Source organism: Aulonocara stuartgranti, assembly GCF_965226115.1.
Source record: "Aulonocara stuartgranti genome assembly, chromosome: 12".
NCBI classification, from domain to species: Eukaryota; Metazoa; Chordata; class Actinopteri; order Cichliformes; family Cichlidae; genus Aulonocara; species Aulonocara stuartgranti.
The window spans coordinates 19803086-19826381 of record NC_138948.1 but is presented as its reverse complement, the minus strand read 5'-3'; the positions used below and the strand labels follow the sequence as shown (position 1 = coordinate 19826381).

The 23296-nt window shown below is 41.1% G+C and overlaps 2 protein-coding genes across 4 annotated transcripts in view; both read left to right on the top strand.

Annotated features, from left to right (window-relative positions):
* Positions 1 to 15937, top strand: part of LOC309719444 (coronin-1C-A) — a 49367-nt gene extending 33430 nt beyond the window's left edge. For both annotated transcript variants that reach the window (XM_082555574.1, XM_082555575.1), the window contains 9 exons: positions 7150 to 7272; positions 9010 to 9139; positions 9244 to 9425; positions 10765 to 10884; positions 11225 to 11329; positions 11447 to 11592; positions 11795 to 11852; positions 11981 to 12223; positions 13351 to 15937. In XM_082555574.1, coding sequence (XP_082411700.1) covers positions 7150 to 7272; positions 9010 to 9139; positions 9244 to 9425; positions 10765 to 10884; positions 11225 to 11329; positions 11447 to 11592; positions 11795 to 11852; positions 11981 to 12223; positions 13351 to 13470 — 1227 coding nt within the window. In that variant the 3' untranslated portion in view covers positions 13471 to 15937. The remainder of the gene's footprint in view (positions 1 to 7149; positions 7273 to 9009; positions 9140 to 9243; positions 9426 to 10764; positions 10885 to 11224; positions 11330 to 11446; positions 11593 to 11794; positions 11853 to 11980; positions 12224 to 13350) is intronic.
* A 1582-nt stretch (positions 15938 to 17519) lies between these two features.
* On the top strand, positions 17520 to 22657 carry LOC309719182 (uncharacterized protein). Of its 2 annotated transcripts, none has more exons than XM_082555107.1 (2): positions 17520 to 17605; positions 19468 to 22657. In XM_082555107.1, exon 2 carries the CDS (start codon positions 19482 to 19484, stop codon positions 20241 to 20243), a length of 762 nt encoding a protein of 253 aa, XP_082411233.1. In that variant the 5' UTR covers positions 17520 to 17605; positions 19468 to 19481; the 3' UTR covers positions 20244 to 22657. The 2 variants fall into 2 exon arrangements, with proteins under 2 accessions (XP_082411233.1, XP_082411234.1); XM_082555108.1 differs by having other exon boundaries at positions 17523 to 17605; positions 19506 to 22657.
* The last annotated feature ends 639 nt before the right edge of the window (positions 22658 to 23296 follow it).

Sequence of the window (23296 nt, the reverse complement as noted above, 5' to 3'; positions counted from 1 at the left end):
ACAGCTTTTGTTTTATGCCTCCAGGTGGGGGAAAAACCACAAAACAATACATTTTCACAATATGAGACTTTTAAGATGCACACAATAGGTGTACTGCTATACACAGGCAATCCCACTGGTGCTTGTTAATTTCCCATGCTCACAATTACTGATGCCCTGCTTCATGCCAGCTGCGTTCCTGAACTTGTGTATCATGTCATCATAACTTTCTGCAGACTTGAGGCAAGCCGCTTGTGCTCGCTCTGCAGACCCTGAAATTCCTAATTGTGTATATCAGACACTAACACAATTAACACCTCAAAGGGTGTTACATTTGACACCCTAGCAGCCCACTTGCTCTCATTAGTCGTACTCATAACAGAGCTGCTTGAGGCTGAGGTGTGGAATGTGAAGAACGCCTGGCTCTCTGGTCGAACTGTCGGCCTCTTCTGCCATGCCTGGGTTTTCGGGAGTTTAGTTGAAGTGTTATTGGGACTACAAATATCACAGTAGATTTGAGCATAAAGTATGGATTTAACTTATCCTGTTAGTAGAAAAATGATGAGATATAAACATCAGTTTCTCTTTTGGAGTTTGGTATTCGTGCTTCTGGTTCCATCTGAGAACTATTTCTTACTGTAACATGTCATCTGTAGTTAAAACCTCCACACCACAACAATGGATGACATTGACGCGATGTGTATCTGCACCTATGGCTTTTTGTGTTTATGTTTGATTCTTGTGAAGGAGTCGCTCTCGTGATTCATCCAGTGACATCACTCCTTGGCCAATCAGTGGCCTGCAGTCTGACATTATATTTTCAGCTCGACTCAGCTTGCTTGAAAGCCCAGTTCTGTAGATACTAACACGCACCTGTTACCAGGTACTACCATATAATGGAAAACACTAAAAACTGAGTAGAGTGGAGTTGAGCAGAGTAGGTGCTATTTATTAAAATAAATAAATAAAAATAGGCAAAATTCTCTCATAGAGCATAGGGGGTCATATTATGCTCAAGTGTGTGTTGTACAAATTAAGCCCTACTTAACAAATCAGTATGGCCCAAACACAGAGGGGTGCTCGGTCTGTGTGTATCTGTTTCTTCATAAAACACACTAAGACGAGGATCAGACGAGACTCGTAGGCTGTAAAACGGTTAGCACAGGCGGGAGGCGAAAGGGCAACGGAGACTAAAGGGGCTGACATGTTTATGGATTGATCCTTTTTGCTTAGCAGAACACAGGAGTCATAATATGCAACGAACATTGTAGTAAAGTTATTATCAGGATGTTGTAAGAAAAATCCTTTAAAATTGCTCAATTGATTCAAAATGCTGCAGCAAGAATACTGACAGGGACTAGAAGGAGAGAACATAGGTCTCCTATACTGGCTTCTCTTCATTGGCTTCCTGTTAAATCCAGAATGAAATTTAAAATCGTTCTCATCACATACAAGGTCTTGAATAATCAGACCAACATTTATTATTAACTTCAGAAGCGTAGGACAAGGAAACCAGAAGGTCTGACACAGTTTGTTAATTTTTTAGCTCTACATATTTGTTTTTGGACTCTACTCTAGTAGCCTTGCATGATTCCCTGTGCAGATAATCTTTGTTTATCTCTTATTGGGCCTTGATGCAGCCGCTCAGCTCATTCTTTCACTGAAACAAGCCCTTATGGCTGTTCTTCCTGTAAGGCCACCTGCCTTTAAGTCTGCTTTCTTCCCATTGTCTACCCCTCACTAACAGAACATAAAGTAGCTTGATGTTGCTGTTCAAACTGCTACCAGAGCTATGCTAAAAAAAGAGTTTAGAGCGTTGGCTCTAGAGTTGGCTCACAGGGATTACTTGCAAGTATCCTGTTGTTTAATTTTGGCTATGTTTAATATGAGATTACCATTTTAAAGAGAAGCATGATGGGAAATGTGTGCTACAATTACTAATTTACTGTGTATTGTTTTCCAACTTGACACTACAGACATATGGACAATGTCTTCATGCCCTCTTTGGAATGCTATAGTACTAGAATAAGTGGAAATGCAAATGGCTCTGAACTGTTGGGTTATCTTATCTGTGTGATCGGTTTGTTCTTTTCCAAACTTGTTTATGCAGTTTCTGTTGAAACACCTGGTCATCAGTCCATGTCCTTCCTGCTTTACATCCTGTTCCTATTGCCTTTGGGAAGTCTTGTCCATGAATACATTTAACTGCGAGCTAATATACATTCGCATGTGATGAAATTATGTGCCCAGAAACATCCTGGCTCAATTGAATGTAAGTTACTAAACAAAGAAAGGTGTATATTTTCATAATGTAATGGTAGTGTTACGTGATATAAGCTGGTAGCTCACAGAAACCTATTGACAGTAGTGTCAAAGTCAGCTTATTGTACTAGGCTTCAGGGTGGATTTGAGGGTGTGTTCAGTAGGGCAAGGTTCTGGCACGATCTTGTGATTTTTTTTTCTTATTACATGTACACACGCACAGAGATCATTGTCACATAAACCAGACTTTGATCACTAAACTTGGAGTGTGTGTCACAGCCCAGCTTTGTGTCAGGTGACAGCATTGGTACAAGCGTGGTATATTTCACGTAGCACAGGGACACTGCAGGTCTGGACTGGCCCAGAAGACACTTGCATCAATGTGGACCTCTTAAATGAGTCATGTTATTAAAAGTATGCAATAACAGCAAGGTTGAAGTGCCATCTCATTGCCTGTGTGAGTTTAAGGGTTCATAGTGGTTATAATTAGTTTATAAAAACAAAATCTGTTTGCTATGAATCAGAAGTAAAATGTTTATATTTAAAAGCTTTAAATACATTAATTGTTTGGCTATAAAGTCTGTCATGTACAATTTGCAGTCTACTTTAATGCCTCAGTGGTCCTGACTCTTGCAGCCAGCATACACTGACTCATTACAGAATATACGGTTCTTGGATTTAGTAGCTCGTGTCAAGCCATTCAGAATAGCTGTGGGCAGTGAGGGACTCCTTGTATTATACGAGCCATGATGCTTTAAATAGGCCTGCAGCAGAGGGACTATTTCCACAGTGGGTGACATCATTTCTATGGCTCTGCAGTGGCACAAGGGAGTCAGCACAGACTAGGGTGTGTCACCCAAGCTTTAGAGCATAGGTCACCTCACCATGCAGAGAGATCACCTGGCTCTCTGGACTCATAGGGTTTAGAGGTGAAATCCATCTGCAGTATGACTTTAAGGATGTGCAAGTGCATACATTAGAAATTCATTTGTAACCTTATAGTCAGAATTGCGTGAGCAGATTATATAAAGAGCTTAGTAATGTTTGATCTGGGGCTACTATTTAAAAGTAAATCGCTGCACTGAATCTCTGGCATGTTTCTACTGTCTACTGACGTCACTACTAGAAACTTTCCTTAATTACTATGGGTGGTCCAGCAGGAGCTAAATCTAATCAGTTTGTTTTAGACACAAACTCAGATTGCAGTAAAACCCAAGTGTTTTTGTTTTTGTTTTGTTTTGTTTTTTTGGCTATGGAGATGTTATAAATCAAGGCTGGCTTTAAGCAGTTTAATTTTATTTTTCATGCTTAAATTGTTTTATTGAGCCATGTAATGTGACTTGATATCTTAAATTTGATTTCAGTGATGCTGAACTAGTTTGTTTTTTGATTCTTCCATTAAAAGAAACCTCTGACTCCGCACAGTTAATCTTGTTCTTTGTATTTTCTCACCAAACTGTAATTAACCGTACACAAGGATGGTTAAGTGTTACCTTTAAATGCATTTGTTTTGGGGGGTTTCCCCACTCTGCAAATTTAAAAAATTGAAATTGTTTTATTGGGTCTGAAGTTTTTGTTTGTTTGTTTAAATTCATAATTGCTCTGGTAGGCTGCCTTCACTGCAAATGTACATATAACTCATTTCAGCCAGCATTAGTCATTAACTAATTTATTTATATACATACATACATACATACATACTAGGGGTGCAACGATATTCGTATCGATATTGATCCGTTCGATACAGTGCTTTCGGTTCGGTACGCATATGTATCGAACAATACAACATTTGTAATTTATTTTATCAACTTTCCTTCTGACGATGCTGTCTGTGTGGAGCGCTCAGTGAATCTGCGTTCGACTACTCCGCCTAGGGTCGACAGTGCAGCCTAGGCGGAGTAGTCGAACGCAGATTCACTGAGCGCTCCACACAGACAGCATCGTCAGAAGGAAGAGCACAGGGCACCTCCCCCACTCTCATTCAGATCTGGCGTTTGGAATTATTTTGGTTTTCATGTGAGGTATGACCCTGAAGGTAAGCGAGTCATGGACTAAAGTAAAACAGTATGTTGGATGTGCCATGCAATGCTCAATTACATGGGTGGGAACTAATGTGTTAGCGCAGTTAGCTCGTTAACGTGTTGGCCGTCTAGCCCCATGCACGGGGCGATCGGCGGTAGCTCGTTAACGGAGATTTGCCGTGTTGTGGCGTTAAGGTCATTTCAACGAGATTAACCTGAAAGCACTAGTGGGAACACAACGAATATGACTGCACATTTACGCCGACATCATCCTAGTGCAAAGACAAAAACAACAAGCATGCTACTAACTTTAGCCGAGTCATTTAGACAGCTGTTAGCACATGATTCTCCTTATGCTGCTGAGAATATAGCCCAGAAGAAGCGGATAGTATAGCTTTTATTTTGGAAAGAGACATTTCTCTGTAATAAACTCTCTTTTCCAAAGATGAGTGATTCCTCAATCAGATACAGGGCTCGCAAAATCGCTAGCCCGACGTCCTGGGGCTAGCGATTTTTTTCAGACGGGCAGGTCGGGCTATTGTAGGAAGGAAAAATATATGTCAATGCTTTTGCATTCTTTCAGAAATGTAGCTGGGTAATTATGTCATTGGCATCGGTGAGCCACTGTCAATATGTGACATATTGAAGTCGCGTTTGAATTTGCGCTTGTTTTTTTGCTTTCACTTTGCAATCGTGCGAACTGTGTATAGAGAGCGACAGCACTGATCTGTGAGTGATGATAATTTGTGCACCAATTCCTCTGACATCTCTTATTAATCGTTAGCTTACTATGCAAACATGACAAGTGAAATCTCCCGCAGCTTAAACATGTGAGAGGTTGATCGCGCAGAGAATCGCTGAGCTTATGTGAGTCCGTGTGTAAAAGCAGCAGGATATATATTTTAGTTCTGCTGAGCCAAATAAGACAGGTCAGGGTGAAGAAGTGACAGCCAAAGAAAAGCTTACCACAAAACGGAGAAGTTATGACAAATGAGACCCCTAATACATACATACTAGGGGTGCAACGATACACAAAATTCACGGTTCGGTTCGATACTTTGGTGTCACGGTTCGATATTTTTTCGATACAAAAAAAATGTTCATGCCTTTTTAATTTGTCATTTATTAAAATTATAAATATATATTTTAACTCAAAAGTACAGTTTTAAAATTTAACCCTAACCCTTGTGCGCGTTTTTTATTTTGACAGCGAATGCGCACCTGCGGACCACTTATGTGCAGCCCTGGTTATTTAGCTCATCATATCGCAGCCACAGAAATTCTTTTGTCCATGAAACCATAAAGCTGCACTTTCTTTTTGCCTTATAGTCTGATTTGTCATAACTTTTCCGTTTTGTGGTAAGCTTTTCTTTGGCTGTCACTTCTTCACCCTGACCTGTCTTATTTGGCTCAGCAGAACTAAAATATATATCCTGCTACTTTTACACACGCACTCACATAAGCTCAGCGATTCTCTGCGCGATCAGCCTCTCACATGTTTAAGCTTGCTGCGGGAGATTTCACTTGTCATGTTTGCATAGTAAGCTAACGATTAATAAGAGATGTCAGAGGAATTGGTGCACAAATTATCATCACTCACAGATCAGTGCTGTCGCTCTCTATACACAGTTCGCATGATTGCAAAGTGAAAGCAAAAAAACAAGCGCAAATTCAAACGCAATTTCAATATGTCACATATTGACAGTGGCTCACCGATGCCAATGACATAATTACCCAGCTACATTTCTGAAAGAATGCAAAAGCATTGACATATATTTTTCCTTCCTACAATAGCCCGACGGGCAGGGCAGAGAGAGATTTTGGTAGCCCGTCTGAAAAAAATCGCTAGCCCGATTTTGCGAGCCCTGTATCTGATTGAGGAATCACTCATCTTTGGAAAAGAGAGTTTATTACAGAGAAATGTCTCTTTCCAAAATAAAAGCTATACTATCCGCTTCTTCTGGGCTATATTCTCAGCAGCATAAGGAGAATCATGTGCTAACAGCTGTCTAAATGACTCGGCTAAAGTTAGTAGCATGCTTGTTGTTTTTGTCTTTGCACTAGGATGATGTCGGCGTAAATGTGCAGTCATATTCGTTGTGTTCCCACTAGTGCTTTCAGGTTAATCTCGTTGAAATGACCTTAACGCCACAACACGGCAAATCTCCGTTAACGAGCTACCGCCGATCGCCCCGTGCATGGGGCTAGACGGCCAACACGTTAACGAGCTAACTGCGCTAACACACTAGTTCCCACCCATGTAATTGAGCATTGCATGGCACATCCAACATACTGTTTTACTTTAGTCCATGACTCTCTTACCTTCAGGGTCATACGTCACATGAAAACCAAAATAATTCCAAACGCCAGATCTGAATGAGAGTGGGGGAGGTGCCCTGCGCTCTTCCTTCTGACTATGCTGTCTGTGTGGAGCGCTCAGTGAATCTGCGTTCGACTACTCCGCCTAGGCTGCACTGTCGACCCTAGGCGGAGTAGTCGAACGCAGATTCACTGAGCGCTCCACACAGACAGCATCGTCAGAAGGAAAGTTGATAAAATAAATTACAAATGTTGTATTGTTCGATACATATGCGTACCGAACCGAAAGCACTGTATCGAACGGTTCAATATCGATACGAATATCGTTGCACCCCTAATACATACATACATACACGCACGCACGCACGCACGCACGCACGCACGCACGCACGCACGCACAAGATAAATCCAAAGTACTTTTTAGATCTATAAGCTGCTTTTTGCAGGTAGGATTTAGGATCATCCTGTAATTGTCCTGTTTCAAAACACACTCGCTCCTCCAGCATGGATAATGTTCTCTAGACTGAGACTAATCTTATTACTCTGTTGTTTATCTGTGTTTTTACAGACGGGCCGCATTGATAAATCCTACCCCACAGTGTGTGGTCACACAGGCCCTGTGTTGGACATTGACTGGTGCCCCCACAATGACCAGGTCATTGCCAGCGGCTCAGAGGACTGCACCGTGATGGTAAGGCTCGCCTCACCCATCACACCCAAACTCAAACCTCCTCGGGTCAACAGGAGCATACATTCTTTAGATCATAAGAGGCAAGAGTCTACATGCTCTTATTGCGAAAGGCAAGGCTGCGGTTACTCATGAATGGTTGCAGGCCTCACCCTCTGGATTAGATTAAGCTCAAATATGTGTTGTAGGAATCAGAGCTGGGGAATGATTTAGCTATTTATTGAGCTGAGGTCACTGACTTTTTTCAGGCTGCTGTTTTACTTTTCTCCATATGTCCTTATTTGGTATATAATAGGCTGGGATAGGCTTTCAGCCTGTTTAGATGGCAGCCACTTCCTCACCTGAAAGGCCTGACTTCCTGTTAATCCCATGCTAAATCAAGGCAGTATTTATTTGGTTTGTTTTGCAGAAGTGTGAGCCATGAAGAGAGGAACTATTGCTGGTTCCTCTCTTCATATCATAGAACATGTGACGGTAAATTTCACAACCTAAATAGACTCTCAGTGATGTTTAGTTTAGATTTGGTAAGAGTGGGTTGGCTGGTGTACACAGCAGGCCTGTAAAGTAGGACTATAACGTAGGCAGGGCATAAAACGTTTATTGTAGATTAAGGAATAGATTTTGTTATCACAGAGTACACACTGGACATCAACGAAGCTAATTTAATGTTAAAATGTGCTGGAGTGGCCTTTATTTTCTTTTTAAAATGCTGCATTAGGCGTACCCATTCTATTCCTCTGAAAGGACAACCTTTACAGGATGCCTGTGCCAGGCACCGAGCACTAAAGAATGTAAGGAAAAAATTTAACCTCAAATTCTTTTCATGCAGCAGTGTTATGACAAAGTAGATCAGATGAATCAACGTAATCATGTTATAAATAGTGTTAGTGAATAGTAACCAATCAGTACTTGACATCCTGAAGTCTTAAATAGCTGGTTTTGAGGTGGGGTAATAATGTTGCATTTTTCTGCACATCTCTTAAAATTTGAGTTGGGTTTGGCACTGCTGAAGGTCCCGGCTTTCAACCCATCTGGTTTTGAACATGTGAAGTTTCCATGTTCTTCCTGGGTTTGTGTGGGTTTCCTTTGGTCGGTGTTATTTCTCCTGACACCAAAAACATGTTGGCTTAATTCTCTCGTCATTGTTCCCTAAACCATGGCAATGGGTTACATCTGGAGTTAGTTCCCTATGCTCTACAGTGGCTAGCCACTGCTCCTGATAACTCCAGGTGTTGTGCCAAAAAGTGATCGTCTGCCAGAAAGTGATTGCCACCTGCAGGAGTGTGCGCAGCTACTTAAAGCTGTAGCGCCCAGATTACTTACATAGACAGCTACTTCCATGCAACTGATATAAGGTGCGGTAAGCTGAAGACAGCTTCAACCGTCTGTTTGTTGAACAATAGTAATGCGACTGCACCGCATTTTCTTGTTAGTAACGGTAACGGCGTTGTAACAATAGAAATAGTAATTAGTTGGATTACTTGATACTGAAGAAAAGTATATTTTGCTAAGTCTAACTGTGTGTATCAGTCAGTAAGGAACATGCTGTGAATTCTTAGTGATTGCTGCCCCCCTCTGGTTCCTTTTTGTAATTACAGTTTAGATCCAGTAATCATTTTAATTGCTAGACTGTGTTCAGCATAATCATCATGAAATCCTTTAGAATATATATATTTTTTTCATACTTCAGAGAATTTTTACTGTCTGCTCTCAGTTTCTGACTTCCTGGTCTCTTTACAGGTGTGGCAGATTCCGGAGAATGGCCTAGTCACTTCCATGTCTGAGCCAGTGGTGATATTGGAGGGCCACTCCAAGCGTGTGGGCATCATCACATGGCATCCAACAGCACGAAACATCCTCCTTAGTGCAGGTATGAGCTCTGGCAGTGTTTCCAAATCTATAAAACAATGCTGCCTTCAAAACTTGATGATCAGATTGAACACAAACCTCACCATTACCTTTATCTGTCACCAGGTTGTGATAACCAGATAATCATCTGGAATGTGGGCACCGGCGAGGCCATGATCAACCTGGAGGACATGCATCCTGATGTCATTTACAATGTGTGCTGGAACCGCAATGGAAGCCTTATCTGCACTTCCTGCAAGGACAAGTCCATCCGGGTTATTGACCCCCGCAAGCAGGAGATTGTTGGAGTAAGTAGTTTGCAAATAAATTGTCATATTTTCTGTTTTTATATTGAACTGTATCTGAAGTATTTAAAAGGTAAATATGAATTCAGGTGCAGGGATTTTTGATTTGGAGGTAGAGAGACTAGTAAGCCCCGGTATGGTAACATTGTTCCCTTAAAATTGTTGTTAGCTGTGAGTCTGAATTATGAATTACCAGTTTTAGTTTGGATTCAGACCAAGGACTGTCATGGGAAACAGTAATTTGCTACCAAGGTGTTGTAAAAATTTACACAATGTGCCTTGGCTGCTGTAAGCACCTGAGAAAATAGGGCAGTAACAGCACCTAAAGTTTAATAACAAGTACAGATGCATTCAAATTTTGCTGTGAATGTCGGAGCGGAAAAAAGACAGAGTGCAGCCAGAATTGCATTTGAGTTAGTTTATCAGGTTAATGATATAACATAGACCTCCAAAAACCAGAATGCAAGAAGTGTCGGAAAGTGGTTTGTTTTTTGTTTTGGTTTGTTTTTGTTAAATAAGAGGTTATGTTTAAATGCGTTAACTTGATTGATAGTGTTGTAGAATTGAAGTGGTATTTGCTTGTATCATCGTCAGCCTCTTAGATTTCTGGTATTGTGACATCCCTGTTGATGCTGGGTCAGGCTTCCCTTTGATCTCACAGCAGTTTCAGTTCTTTGTGGTGTGGATTGGGCAAGATGCTGAAATCCTCCCTTTGAGATTGTGCTCCAGTGTTGACATGATTGCATTACGTTATTCTGACAGCTTCTGATTTAATGCTTTGATTCTTCTGTTCCGTACATTCCAAACATGCTCTGTTGGAATCATACGAAATCTTTCCTTGTCCCTAAAAGCCAAGGATTCATCCTGGGATTTGTAGATTCATGGAGTTTATAACCAAAGCCTGAGCCTTCCTTGGCAGAACTAAAGCTGAGAAACATCACACCAAACCATGTTTTTCCCAATCTTCAGCTGCTCACATCGACTCAGTGCAGAACTGTGCTTAGTGGAGTTTTGTTTAAGCTGTTCTGATGAAACTTTGGAGGCTGTTGTGGTGAAAATCCCATCAGTATCAGAAATGCTGAATATTTCTGATGCATTCATGCCACATTTAAAATCACCCATACCAGAATTTTCCTTTCATAAAACATCAAAAATCTTCATTCAGACTTGTGTTCTGCGTATTATTTCACTTCTGCCTGATGGTTGTCTGATTAAATGATCACACCAGTAAGCAGGTTTATGAGTGTTCCTACCTCTGACCTCAGCAGAAACAAACATGATGAACTGCAGATAAGGCAGTAACACGGACTCGCAGGGCTAACCATTAACCTCTATTTCACAGGAGAAAGAGAAAGCCCACGAGGGCGCTCGCCCCATGAGGGCCATTTTCCTTAGTGATGGAAACATCCTCACTACTGGCTTCAGTCGCATGAGTGAGAGGCAGCTGGCTCTCTGGAATACGGTAAGCTGCTTCACAATAACTAATGATGAAATGCAGAGTGGTGTATGAACACAATGTGAGTGGGTGAAGAAGAAATGCTCAGTGCATCATGGGAATCGCCCATTCGCATGATTAAAGGAGGGTTCAGGGTCGCCCGATCACTATAAGGTTTGTTACTGATCATTGCTGTTGTAATGATAAACTTGTGTGAGTTATAAGGGCTTCAGAGTTGATTAAAGATCTATTTCCACACCTGTAGCACTTCAGTTTGCCTCATTATGGACTTGGTATGTAAAGCTGTGTTTTAATGTTTTTGAACAGTATTGCCTCAAATTAATCTTTCTTCTGTTTTTGTTTTAAGCAAAACTTGGAGGAGCCAATGACTGTCAATGAGATGGACACCAGTAATGGAGTGCTTCTGCCCTTCTATGACCCAGACACCAATGTCGTTTACCTCTGTGGAAAGGTGCGTTTCCTTCTAAGCACCCAATAATCAAATCAAGCATTGTTCTAACACAAAGCCTAATGTCTCAATTTAAATGTGCACACATTAGAAATAAAACACTTGTTTATATCCTGATAGGGAGACAGCAGCATCCGTTACTTTGAAATCACAGACGAGGCTCCCTATGTTCACTTTCTGAACACCTTTGCCAGCAAGGAGCCCCAGAGGGGTATGGGCTACATGCCAAAGAGGGGCCTCGATGTCAATAAGTGTGAAATTGCAAGGTAACCCAAGACTGGTCCTAAATCATCATCTCTGAAACCAGAAATCGTTTTGATTTTATTCCATCATCTCTAATGTGGAGTTCATTGATTGACCACTAGGAGGCAAACTGTAACCGTTATGCAACAATCCACAGGAAACTGCTGTTTTTATTGTGTAATGATGTATTGAACTGTGAGTAACACCAGGCTTTTTATGTTGCAGGTTCTATAAACTGCATGAAAGAAAGTGTGAGCCTATTGTGATGACTGTGCCTAGAAAGGTGAGTACTCGCCCTAACATGCTACTTTGCAGCAGCTTTTAGACCTCTAATCTACTCTTTAAATCACAAGCACCACATTCACAAGTTCTCTTTTCCTCACAACTTATTGCTCTATTCTCTCCCGTCAGTCGGACCTGTTCCAGGACGACTTGTACCCAGACACAGCTGGTCCAGATCCTGCTTTGGAGGCTGAGGAGTGGTTTGATGGTAAGAATGGAGACCCCATTCTCATCTCTCTGAAGAATGGCTACGTCCCGGGCAAGAACCGTGAATTCAAAGTGGTCAAAAAGAACATGTTGGACAACAAGGTCACCAAGAACTCAGAGAAGTCGAGCTCTTCCAACAAGTCCTCCCACCCAGCTCCATCAATTGTGAGTGTTTGCTTTCATCAGTGTGTCCAGTTAAAACCGGTTTAACAGTACGTTGTCACTCAGTCTCAGACGTGTAGTGTTGAGGAGTAAGGTCGTTTTTTTTAAGTTATTTATTTTGCATGATTAGATTAAACAGTAGATTGAGATGCCTTATTTCACAGTCTTACACTGTATATGTTGAGGTCCCTGCATGTAGGTCATGCTATGCCACTGTCTCATCTCCTTGCAGGTGGCTGTCTGGGGCTCCTAGCGTTACATTTTTTTTTTTATTTTATTAGTCATGGCAGATTGCTGCCAAACTTAGATGAGGTGGTTTGTAAATGTTACTCGTCCCACTCTGGCGCATAGAGGGAGAGGTCTTCTGCTGCTCTGGGCCCCTGCTCCTGGGCGTCCAGCAGCACCTCACCCACAACACAGCCTTGGTCCCAGCCCATGTGTCTCTGTGAAGGTCTGCTCTGTAATCATAGCCCACTGGGCTCCAGTGGTGTTGAAAGATGTTAACCCTCAGACTGCCAGATCCTACCACACTTGATTTAAAACAAAACTTGGGATGTTGTCCCAAAGGGCCTTACATGTAGCACAGATTAGAGAGTAGTCTGCTTTAAGGTCATTCTTGCTAGGGGAAATGAAGCTTTTGTCTTAAGGACACTTGACTTAAAGCTGTCAGATTATGACAAAAAAAAGAGAAAGAAAATTAATAACCAGCAATTTTGGTCAGTGTAGATCAAGATGAACATTTTAACTTGAGCAGTAAATAATGGATTCATCAAACTTTAATAATGAAGAAACTTGTCTCTTTAAGTAAATTGATTGATCTTAAGGTAAAAGTTGAATTTAAATAAACTAAACCTGCCACAATCTGTTAGGGAGTGGATTTAACTAGACTCTCACTCCTTGTGAATCCATCTTTCTATGATCTGCCCTATTCATCGGTGCAGTCATTAAGTTCAGTGTGTGCAAAACCAGCTTAAAATTCCTAGAAGTTTCTTTGACCCACGGATTTCAAGGCGTACTACTAAGGGACCCACCTTAGGTTTACCTCATTTTAAAAGTGACTGTAGCTGTATTTTCATAAAGATGGTTAAAAGCCCATTAAGTCTCACTTTTGTTTCTCGTATCTCTCACAGAAATCTGAAGCCAAGCTGGAGGAGATCTTGAAAGAAATCAAGTCCCTCAAGGACATGATCAGCAGTCAAGAAAAGCGACTCGTCCAACTTGAAGAGCAGATGTCCAAACTTGCCATTTAAGGACCCTTTTGCCCAACCCGCTACAATTCAGGACGCTCCACTGGCTGGGGGTGGGGGTGGGCGGGAACACTCACTGCCTATCTCAATGACAGTGTTTCGTCTGCCTAGCAAAGATCCCTAGCAACATTCCAGATGAACTTTTTCTTAGCCAGCTCCCAACCCTCAGTTTAAAACAGGTGGAATAAGAAGAACATGTGGCAGATTTAGTAGAAAATACTTTCTTTTTGGTGGCAAAGGACTTTTCCTTTTATTCTGTGGCAGTCTTTTTTTTTTTTTTTTTTAAATTGTGTCTACTTGTATAAAAAGATCTTACATAATTCTTTGCATTTTAGAATAATGATCAAGAAAACCATGTCAACAGCCCCCCACCCCCAATTTATCATTGTATAGCATCATGTTTTATAAGTAGGCCTCAGTGTTTGGTGTTTGCCCTTCTCCAAAATTAAGACATTGCCAAATCTGGACTTTTGTTTACACTTCCTTAGCAGTATTTTTTTAAAGTACAGAAACAAAATCAGTGATGCACTATGAAATTAAAATAATTTAATTGGATGGTTCTGAAAGAGAGACTGACAGATTAAATTTGTAGTTAAAATACATTGCAGGTTGCCACAGCGGACACCAAACACTCAGACACAACCTTAAGTGACTAATTCTTGCTGTCTCTGTTGAAGCTGCAGAAATCCACACTTCGCCTCTGCTGTTTCCTTTCATTCCTGTCGCTTTTCCATCATTCCGACTGTGGACGTAATAGTCCAAGTAAACATGCATTCCTTTCTACCTTGCTTTACCAACATGCACTCTGCACTTATTCAAGAAAGTGACACATTCCACAATTCCTATTGGCTGTTCTTGGTATGAGGGGGGGGGAAACACACTCACTGCGGTGACTCGGTCGCACTGCTTAGTTGTTGGGATTCTTTATGTGGTGCTCATGGAAAGACGAGCTTTTGCATTTTCATTCTTTCTGCGAGGAAAAACTCCAACCCGATTGTTTGGTTATCCATGTGCTTGCTCAGCACATCACTGTAGTCAAGTGCAGTGGGCTCATTTTTTTTGTCACTGCTCTTTTGTTTGCTTTGCCATCTGATGTCTGCGTTTTCTGTACAAGCACAAAAGAAAGTTTTCTAAAATGACATCAAATAATCCCGCAGCTACTTGACTGCTTTTAAACATGTGATGTTAAAGCTGGCTAGACCTCAAAGGCCTAATCTGGGTCCTCATGTCTCTGGCCTTTTAGGTACCAGCCACTGTAGACTTTCCACTACAGAGTTTTCCTTTTAATTTAGAAGAAGTAAGTAGTTGGGTTATTGCTTCAATGTTCAATTAAATCCTGTTTCTTGTTCCAGCTGTTTCTACATCCCTCTTAGCACTTCCACATCTTGGCTATTTCTCAGATGCTCCAATTTAGTGCAGTCAAATTTGAAAATGGATCATATTTTTCAACCTGAGTTGTTGTTGTTTTTTTTTGTTGTTGTTTTTTTTAAAGATTGTTTCCCTGTGGGAAGCTGAGACGGGTAATGGTTCAATCTGTTGTTTGCCTTTAATAAATGTTACCACTGTAAAGACCTGAAAGTGCCATAGAGGTGACCCTGGAAGTGTTTTATTATTTTTGGTTTCTTTGTAGGTCGACTGTTCTGTGAGTAGTTTTGTGGAATAAATGGAGGCGAGGTGCCTGGAGTTTAAACCCACTTTGAGGTGCTATACTCAGTACAAAATTCAAAGGACTCAGTTTCTTACGTATTGTGTGACATCATGAAGTCCTGCCAGTCCATAATAAAGTTCACCAGGCAGCATTACTTTGTCAGGGTTTGTCAAACACATTGTGCCCCTGACGCTGTGACACTTTCCTCTGGGGTACAAGCTTAAAATGTAAAATGATGTAAAACCAGGAATCTGTTAGCTGAGTCGTCAATAATCTGAGAATATTAGTGACAGGAAATGTAGAGTGTGATGCATGTTTGGCTGACACTGGTCATACTGCCATATCTTTTATATGAGACTGCCACTCTCTGGGTTAGCACTGTTGGCACAAGAGCGGAGTTTTGAGGAGTAGTAGCTTATAGAGATCCAAAGGGACACTGTAGGTGGAAAAATAAAAAATGTGTTGAAAGATAGATGTATGTTTGTAATTGAGGTCTAGAAAATGAGTGAGAACTGTGTAAATAACGTGACCATATCTATTTTTTTCCTCCCCATTTCTTTTGTTTTGTGGATGTGCTGAAGAGGGTATTTGTGTGGGAGGTGGATTTTTAAACATTCCCCCTGTTTGTTCCTTGCACCTTGCCATCATGAGAAAAGCAGAACCTCCGTTACGTCGGAGGTTATCAAGAAAGAAAATCTGATGAAAAATGAACCAGGATGAAAGCCTCGTGTGGAGGTCTGCTCAGCATTTTTGTTCATTATTCTTGCTTCAAATATCAAACCATTGATTATAAGAAAAATTAATAAAGAATTTTTAAAATGAGTTCACTGTTCAGTTGTTAATTAACAAATACACCAATTAATGATCAATATGACACTCACTGGACACTTTATTAGGTACTACTGTATGACACACACACAGAGTCAACATGCATTCCCAAAAGTCTTGAGTTATTTCTCATTTCTTTGTGTGGCTTGAAAATAGTAGCAGTGGGGGTTTTTTTGGGGTTTTTTTTTTATCATTTGAATAAAGTAAAAGTCAATTCTGAGTTCATACAGTTCTAACAAGCTTGAAACTCAATACTTGGTATGAGCCATCCTTAAGATGGACCAACTGAAGGGAAAAATCTTCTCTCACGTCTTGTCAGGTCTTTGCTAGATTTTTTTTTTTTCTTCTGTTTCTTAATCACATAGATGTGTGCAGGTTTTGGCCAACAGTTCTCTGGGAATCCCCTTGTTGGTGCAAACATGCTAGTTTGTGCCTGTCACACTTTAATCTTTACCATTTTCTACAGATTCAACTTAACAAATAGTTACTACCAGCCTCTTATAACACCTACTTTATTCCAAAGTGGCTAAATATAGAACTTGGTTCTTTGTTTGTTATGTGCAGACACAACACTGGTGCCTTTTTTTAATGCATGGATGATTCATGGGTCAGGGTTAAGTGGCTTAAAAAAAGAAAAACATTCCTGTGAAAATGGACGGGTACAAGAACTGGACTGAAAATGAATGAAAAAGCAGCCAATGTCCAAAGAAAACTGAAAGATTTCCAGAAAATGGCCTTCAGAAAGTATTTTTTCAGACCACTATAAGAAAGGTTTGGCTCCCTGGAAAGAAAAAAAAAAAACTATAATTGACACTTTTACGCAGTACTGTGTAACAAGACGAGAAACACGAGCACCCTTAAATAAATGCCCTGCAAGTTAAACAGTTATCCAGTGCTCCTAAAAGTCCATTTAGTTCATATATTTGCTCTGTACATGTGTTTCAGGATGAAAAGAGTGCTTTCTCCCTGTACTGGTCTTGTATGCCCTGCAGAGACAGGCTGTAATCAGCAGGAACGTAATTAGAGAGTATTCAGTGCAGGCCAAAAAAAAGTTGTGGAACTCGCCCCACCAAGAATAGAAAACCCTTTTCCGAAGAACTTGGGACTAACATGCACCAACTGCAACATATTTGTTTTAAAGATAAACACTGAGGCTAAGGTTGTATCTGTCAGTCAGACTGTGAATGGACGAGCACATACTGTGGCAAATTAGCCTTTCGTTGCAAATAAAGACTGTTTCTATTTGTAGAGCATCCCGCGTATCTTTTGTCCTGTTAGTGTGAAGTATCACCATGCTCAGATCAAATGTTTCTCAAAAAAACATATGTATGATAAAAAAATCTGGTCCCACATGGCCGGCTACATGAACTTACCAAGAGTTAGGCTGTTGGAGGATAGAAAGTTCAGAAAGAAAAAGAGGGAGGAGAACCTGAAGATGGAGGGCTGGACATGAGTTTGAGGTGAGGATACTTTTAAGAGCTCAGTAAAACAACAAGTCGGCACAAGTCAGCAGGGAGGGCGAATCCTCGGAAACGGTCTTCCACTCTTACTTTCTCGTCTGTCCGTCTTGTCTTGTCTTGTCTCCCCCTTTTCCTCCCTCTTTCTGCAGTCTTACTCACTGCTTTGTGCTGCACAGAAGAGAAGCCGAGGCTAGCACATCCTGTAAGTATACATTTTACATTTGTAGTGAAATTAAGTTCAAGGTTAAAGAGAAGCCAAATATTTTCAGGATGTTTGACCTTTCATACGTTGTACTTTTATACATTCGTTTCACGAGTGGCAAATAGTGATGAAGAAATAAATGAAGTCTGAATGTTTGTGCAAAAGTACATTCGGTTCAACTATTTTATGTCAGAGATTCAAATGTTGCAAACTTTTCCCATAATCCAACTGTAAATCATGTGATGCATCACTACAGATTCAACTATGCTGATAATCTTGTGCTATAATTTACTCACTGCAAGGGAAAACCGCTCAACATGCAACTGTAATAGTCGTAATATTGCAGCAAAAGTTAAAGGGATCGTTGGTACAGTTCTTAAATACTTCTGTAGTTTTGAATGCACGACTTATTTATGGATTATTTTCTTCTGAATACTTCCTTAAAAAAAGATCTAAATGTCTAACCTTGAATCTGCACCGTGTACCAGGTAGCCACAATTGTATGTCAAGAAATATTTGAGATGGTCTAACATTTGTTTAGTAAGTTGCTGCACACTGGGTCATCAGGCTGAATGTGTAAAATATGGCTCTGCACGTTCAAAGTTTTTCATGTAATTAAGTTTATAAAAGCTTTAAAGTGTCACAAATTAGAAGGCTTTGAGCTGAAGATAAGGGCGACCCTCTAGTGAAATACAGGAAATGTAATTTTAGCTGTAATTATGGGGACTTAAGGGGCAGGGCCATCCTAGAGCTGTACATTCAAGGATGGAGACCCAGCCCGCCATCTGGTGCAGCACAGTACATGCTGTATGTTTGACCACACTGGGAAGGGGAGCTTGTCTTTACAGCTTAGCACTGTGTAATTACAGACTGGGTTAAAGAGTTAAACAGGTTTGCAGAGCTAACAGACTCACTGGTTTCGGTTAAATCTTCTCAGTGAGAGGAAGCCAAAAAGAAAAGGATGGAGAAATGTAACACTGAGCAAGCTAGGAGGTTTCACTCAGTCGTGGTGTAAATGCAGCTTTTCCTGGAAGCAGAAATATCCTCAGTGAGACTGTGCTGCTGTGGGCTGGTGAACAGCAGCTGCTGCCCAGCGTAAATATAGAGGCGAGAGCCGCAGGTCTCCCACGCCTCTGTGCTCGCTTTAGAATACAGTTTCCTCCTGGCTTTGGTGTGGTGGATGGGTGGCCTCCCTCTGCTTTACAAATTATAAGGCCTCCAGCTCCAAACTCACTGTCTCCACCCCGAGTAAGTAATGGCTACTCTGCTGTCTGCTAAAATAGATCTGGTGCAGGAGAGAGAGAGGCAGCAAATGAAAAACCCGGGTCAAGATGGATACCAGTCACACTTGAGATGTGATACGGTAAATATTTAGGGTGAGTGAGGAGCTTAAGATAAAGAGTAGCAACAGTTAGTGAGGCTTTTGTCCTACCAGCACCTGAAAACCAGGAGTCACTGCAACAGGCTGCTGGTCTTAAGGGAAACAGTCAGACCACATTAAAACCAAAGCTATTACATTTTATGTCTTCCTAATGTGTGAGGATGAAACCAACAAGATTTAGAGCTGTTTTAGAGGAGCTGTTGGGCACATTGTCATCCATCAGAATGAAGCCAAGCTTTAAAAATAAAATAGCCAACAGAGCACTACACGTGTGCACAACACTTGCCAACAGAGACAGTACAACCAGAAACGTGCACGTCATAAATCTTACCCAAGACAGGACCACATGCCTTCTGATCAGATATTAAAGTTGAGAAAGGCAGTCCCAAATCTTTTCACCTAACAATCAACGTTATTCTTTCAGTGACTTCGAGTCTATGTGCTGCCTGAAATTAAAAGCATCCTCTTGTTGTTTCTGCAGGACTCAAAGAGAAGATGAAGTCTCACTTGGTGTTTCAGGTCTCCTGTGTGACCCTGCTCTCGCTGTGCTGCTCTGTGTGTCACGCCACACCTCTGTTCTACAACATATCCATGGACGGCAGCGGAGATGAAGCCGAGCTGGAGCTCCTTTTCCCGGTGTCTTTCTCTACCCGCGCGCCTGTTCACGTTACCGCCGCTACCGGGGGTCCCACTCTCACCAACACCATAACCACCACCATGATCCGTCTGAAGGACTACGTCCTGACCCGAGTAGTGGACTTCCTGCAGGAGAACATGCTCATCATCATCGTGGTGACCTCTCTTCTCATCGTCATGGTCTTCATCATCTGCTGTGCCTCTGCAATGAGTCACAAGCGCAAGCTGGAGGCATATAAGCCCCTACCTCATCCACCCAGGAAGTATACGGCCGATAAAGCCGGAGGACGCAAGGATTCAAGTGACCTGCAGGAGAAACCGTACGCCGTCGATCACGTCAAGAGGGTCCAGACTCAGAGCATGTCCTCCCCGAAGAACCTGCGGATGCCCTCCAAGGCGCTGGTGGGAGAGAGAGGGAGAGACGTCCGGTCATCACCTCGACAGGAGGTCAGAAAGGTCAGAGATACAGAGGCAGTGGAAAAGCGGAGAGAGGAACCAAAACACAAAGAGAAGGTGAAGCACAGGGAGGAGGTTCAGCAGAGCTCCAGTCCCAGCACCAGCTCCAGCTCTAGCTCCAGTCAGCCAGTCTGCACCTGCCATCTGAAAAAAGGCCACCACTAGGTCACAGTGGTGGGCTTTTTCTCGCTTTTTAAACAAGATCAGAAACGGGCAAAGGCAAAATGGGTCCTCAAAATGTGTTTTCATTAGAATAGCCTTACAGAGGGAAATAGGTCTATATTTAAGTGAAGTCATGCCTCATGAAGAAAAATTACCCATCATTAAAGTCTAAGATCTAGATTTAAATATACAGTGAAGAGGATTATTACCCAAATCACTGGTTACTGAAAAGATTACAAATGGTACAGCTCAAATTGTTTGATTGATAAGCAGGCACGAGGAAAGATAGCAGCATACCGAGACCCTTTTAACAGCCACTTTGTTTTCATGTGCCGAAAACAACTTTAACTTGGCACGGCAAGCACAGGATTTTTCTTTTTCCTGTAATTACTGAAAAAAACATAACACCACTGTGCTACTGAGGCAGTAAAACTTTATATAATAAGTATTATTTTCCTGTGAATAACACTTTCAAAGGGAACTAAAATAAAGTATTATTCCACATACCTGTCCAAAGGAATCTCCTCATTATGTCCTGCTGGAGTGAAAACATCTGGATCTGTCATTTAGAGCAACACGTTCGGTGCTGTAAATAAGTCAAAGTGAAATGTCAGTAAACTTGACGTGATAAGTAGCAAAACTTTCTCTTTATATTTACAGTTATATTTACTTCATTTTGTTTGCATCGGGTTGTTAAGTTTCACATGATATCATATTTTATTTTAAAAACCTTTTAACTGTGTTATTTTTAGGTATCTGAACAAAGGCTGTATAAATTACCACAAATCTACTATGTGTACTGCATGTCATGGTAAAAAGAGATCACAGTGTGTTTCAGTTCTAAGGTTTCACGTATCAGGACATATTAAAGAATGATCAGGTCTTAACTTGAAAAACTGCAGACCAAAATGCAGAAGCAGAGTGTGAAACATTAAGTACGCTCCTTTTGCGGCGATAATCTGAAGTCATTGTTTTCTGAATGACTTTACGAGTCTCACGCGTCGTTGTGGAGGAAGTTTGGTCCATTCTTCTTTGCTGCAGTGGTTCAGTTCATTGAGGTTTGCGGGTATTTGGCCTGCAGCATTACAATCGAGCTGAGATCTGAAATTTGGCTGAACCATTGCAACAATCATTCTGTTGTAGATTCGATGTTGTGTTTGGGATCATTGTCCTGATGTATAACCAAATTTAGGCCAAGCGTAAGCTGTCAGACAGATGGTCTCACATTAGACTCAACAATACTTTGGTATGCAGAGGAGTTCATGGTGGACACAGTGGCTGCAACCAACGTGCTTGACAGCTGTTATGAAGTGTTTGTGCTGATATGCTGTGTTCAGTTTTCCCTAAACATGGCGCCGCGCACAGTGACCACACATGTCTGCTTTGGTCTTGTGGTTTAATCAGATGTAACTTAAACCTAAGCATCTCTACTGGCAACCCTTCCAAATAAGCCACATTTGTTAAGTCTTTTCTTTGATAATTGTTTTGTCATGAACTTTAACATTTAACATGCTAACTGAGGCCTGCACAGTCTGAGCTGTAGATCTTAGGGGCGTGGACCTTGTGGTGAATTTGCTGGGACATTTTCCACTTGTGAATTATATTTCTCACTGTAGAGTGATGGAGTTCAGTTTGTTTGGAAATGACCTTATGACCTTTCCCACACTGATGACTGTTGCTGATGTCTTTCATCCTCAGCATTGTGTCAACACACCTGAATACCACAGACCTACAAACCTCTGATTTTATAAAGGTGCTCACACCTGCCAATGATTAGTTAATCAATGATTAGTTAATCAAATGATTAGTTAATCAAATGCATTTGATCAGCAGTACCTGGCTGTTAGTTACCCCCTTACTTCATAATGGAAGGGTGGACTTAGTTTCCACACACTGCTTCTGCGTTTCAGCTTAGTCTTTGTTAAATCAGTGACATGTTGTAATATGTCACAGGATGCTGTTCTGAACTGTCTTGAACTGAAAGAGGGTCACTTTCTTTGTACGATGACTGTACATATTTATTCGGCTAATACCTTTGACCTGCTCTCAATGGGCAAATGTATAAAAAAGTAGGCAGTAGAAAACAAATGTTTAAGTTTTCCTTTTAAATAGTTAGTGCATTTATGTATACGATAAATTATGCTTTTTTATTTTAAGTGTAAACGTTTGAAATGTGAGTAGAAGGACAGACAGTTGGCATGTTTAGCTTACGTGTATAGGCTTGACAGATGCATATTTGTCTCTCTTATCTGATTTTCTTTGATTAAATTACTCTGTTCTGTTGTTAAGTTAATGACCTTGAGCATCTAATCTAAGCCTGAATTATGTGCCGATGCTTTTGTCATGCTGACATACTGTTTTCCGCCTAACCTCAGCCACAGTTGCTTTCTTTTTTGACACTTGAATTGTTTACAAAAAGACCGTTTTGTTTTGCTTATATTTAATAAAGCTATCAAAAAAGATGTCTCTGAGTGCCGTAAATGTAGCAGCGTACATGGCTGAAGCTACGCCAAATGAAGCACAGATACAACCCTGTGGAAACCTACAATTAGAAAAGGCGAGGAAGGTCTCGGAAAAACAAGAGGACAATCTCAACGTGCACATTATGTTCCACTTGGGAATCTGTAATTTTGACCTGCGTCCACACAGAAATCACTGGTAACTATTTTAAGGTAATTACCGAAATGCCAGATCTGTGATATCTGCTCTGTGATGATATAGGCTGTCTTCTCTTTTAACAGTTCAAACCCCTGATCTGCAAAAGAAAAAAAAAACACTGCCAGAGCTTTCTGATTGGCCGGGATGAAGCCGCTGGCACCATCACCTCGCAGGACTGCAGAAGAAGGTACTCGAGCCTGGAGATGACGAGAGCCCCCTTTGTCCTTTGCTGGCAACTGTACAGAATTGTTTAATATTTCAATAGCAGTAATCCAGATACATACGGACCCTTTGGCACAAAACAGGAGCTCATGTATTGTTTATACAAATCCTGGGGACCCTGATTTGTTCCCATTAGAATTATGATAAAAAGTCGAATCCCTTTTGTTCCATATTTT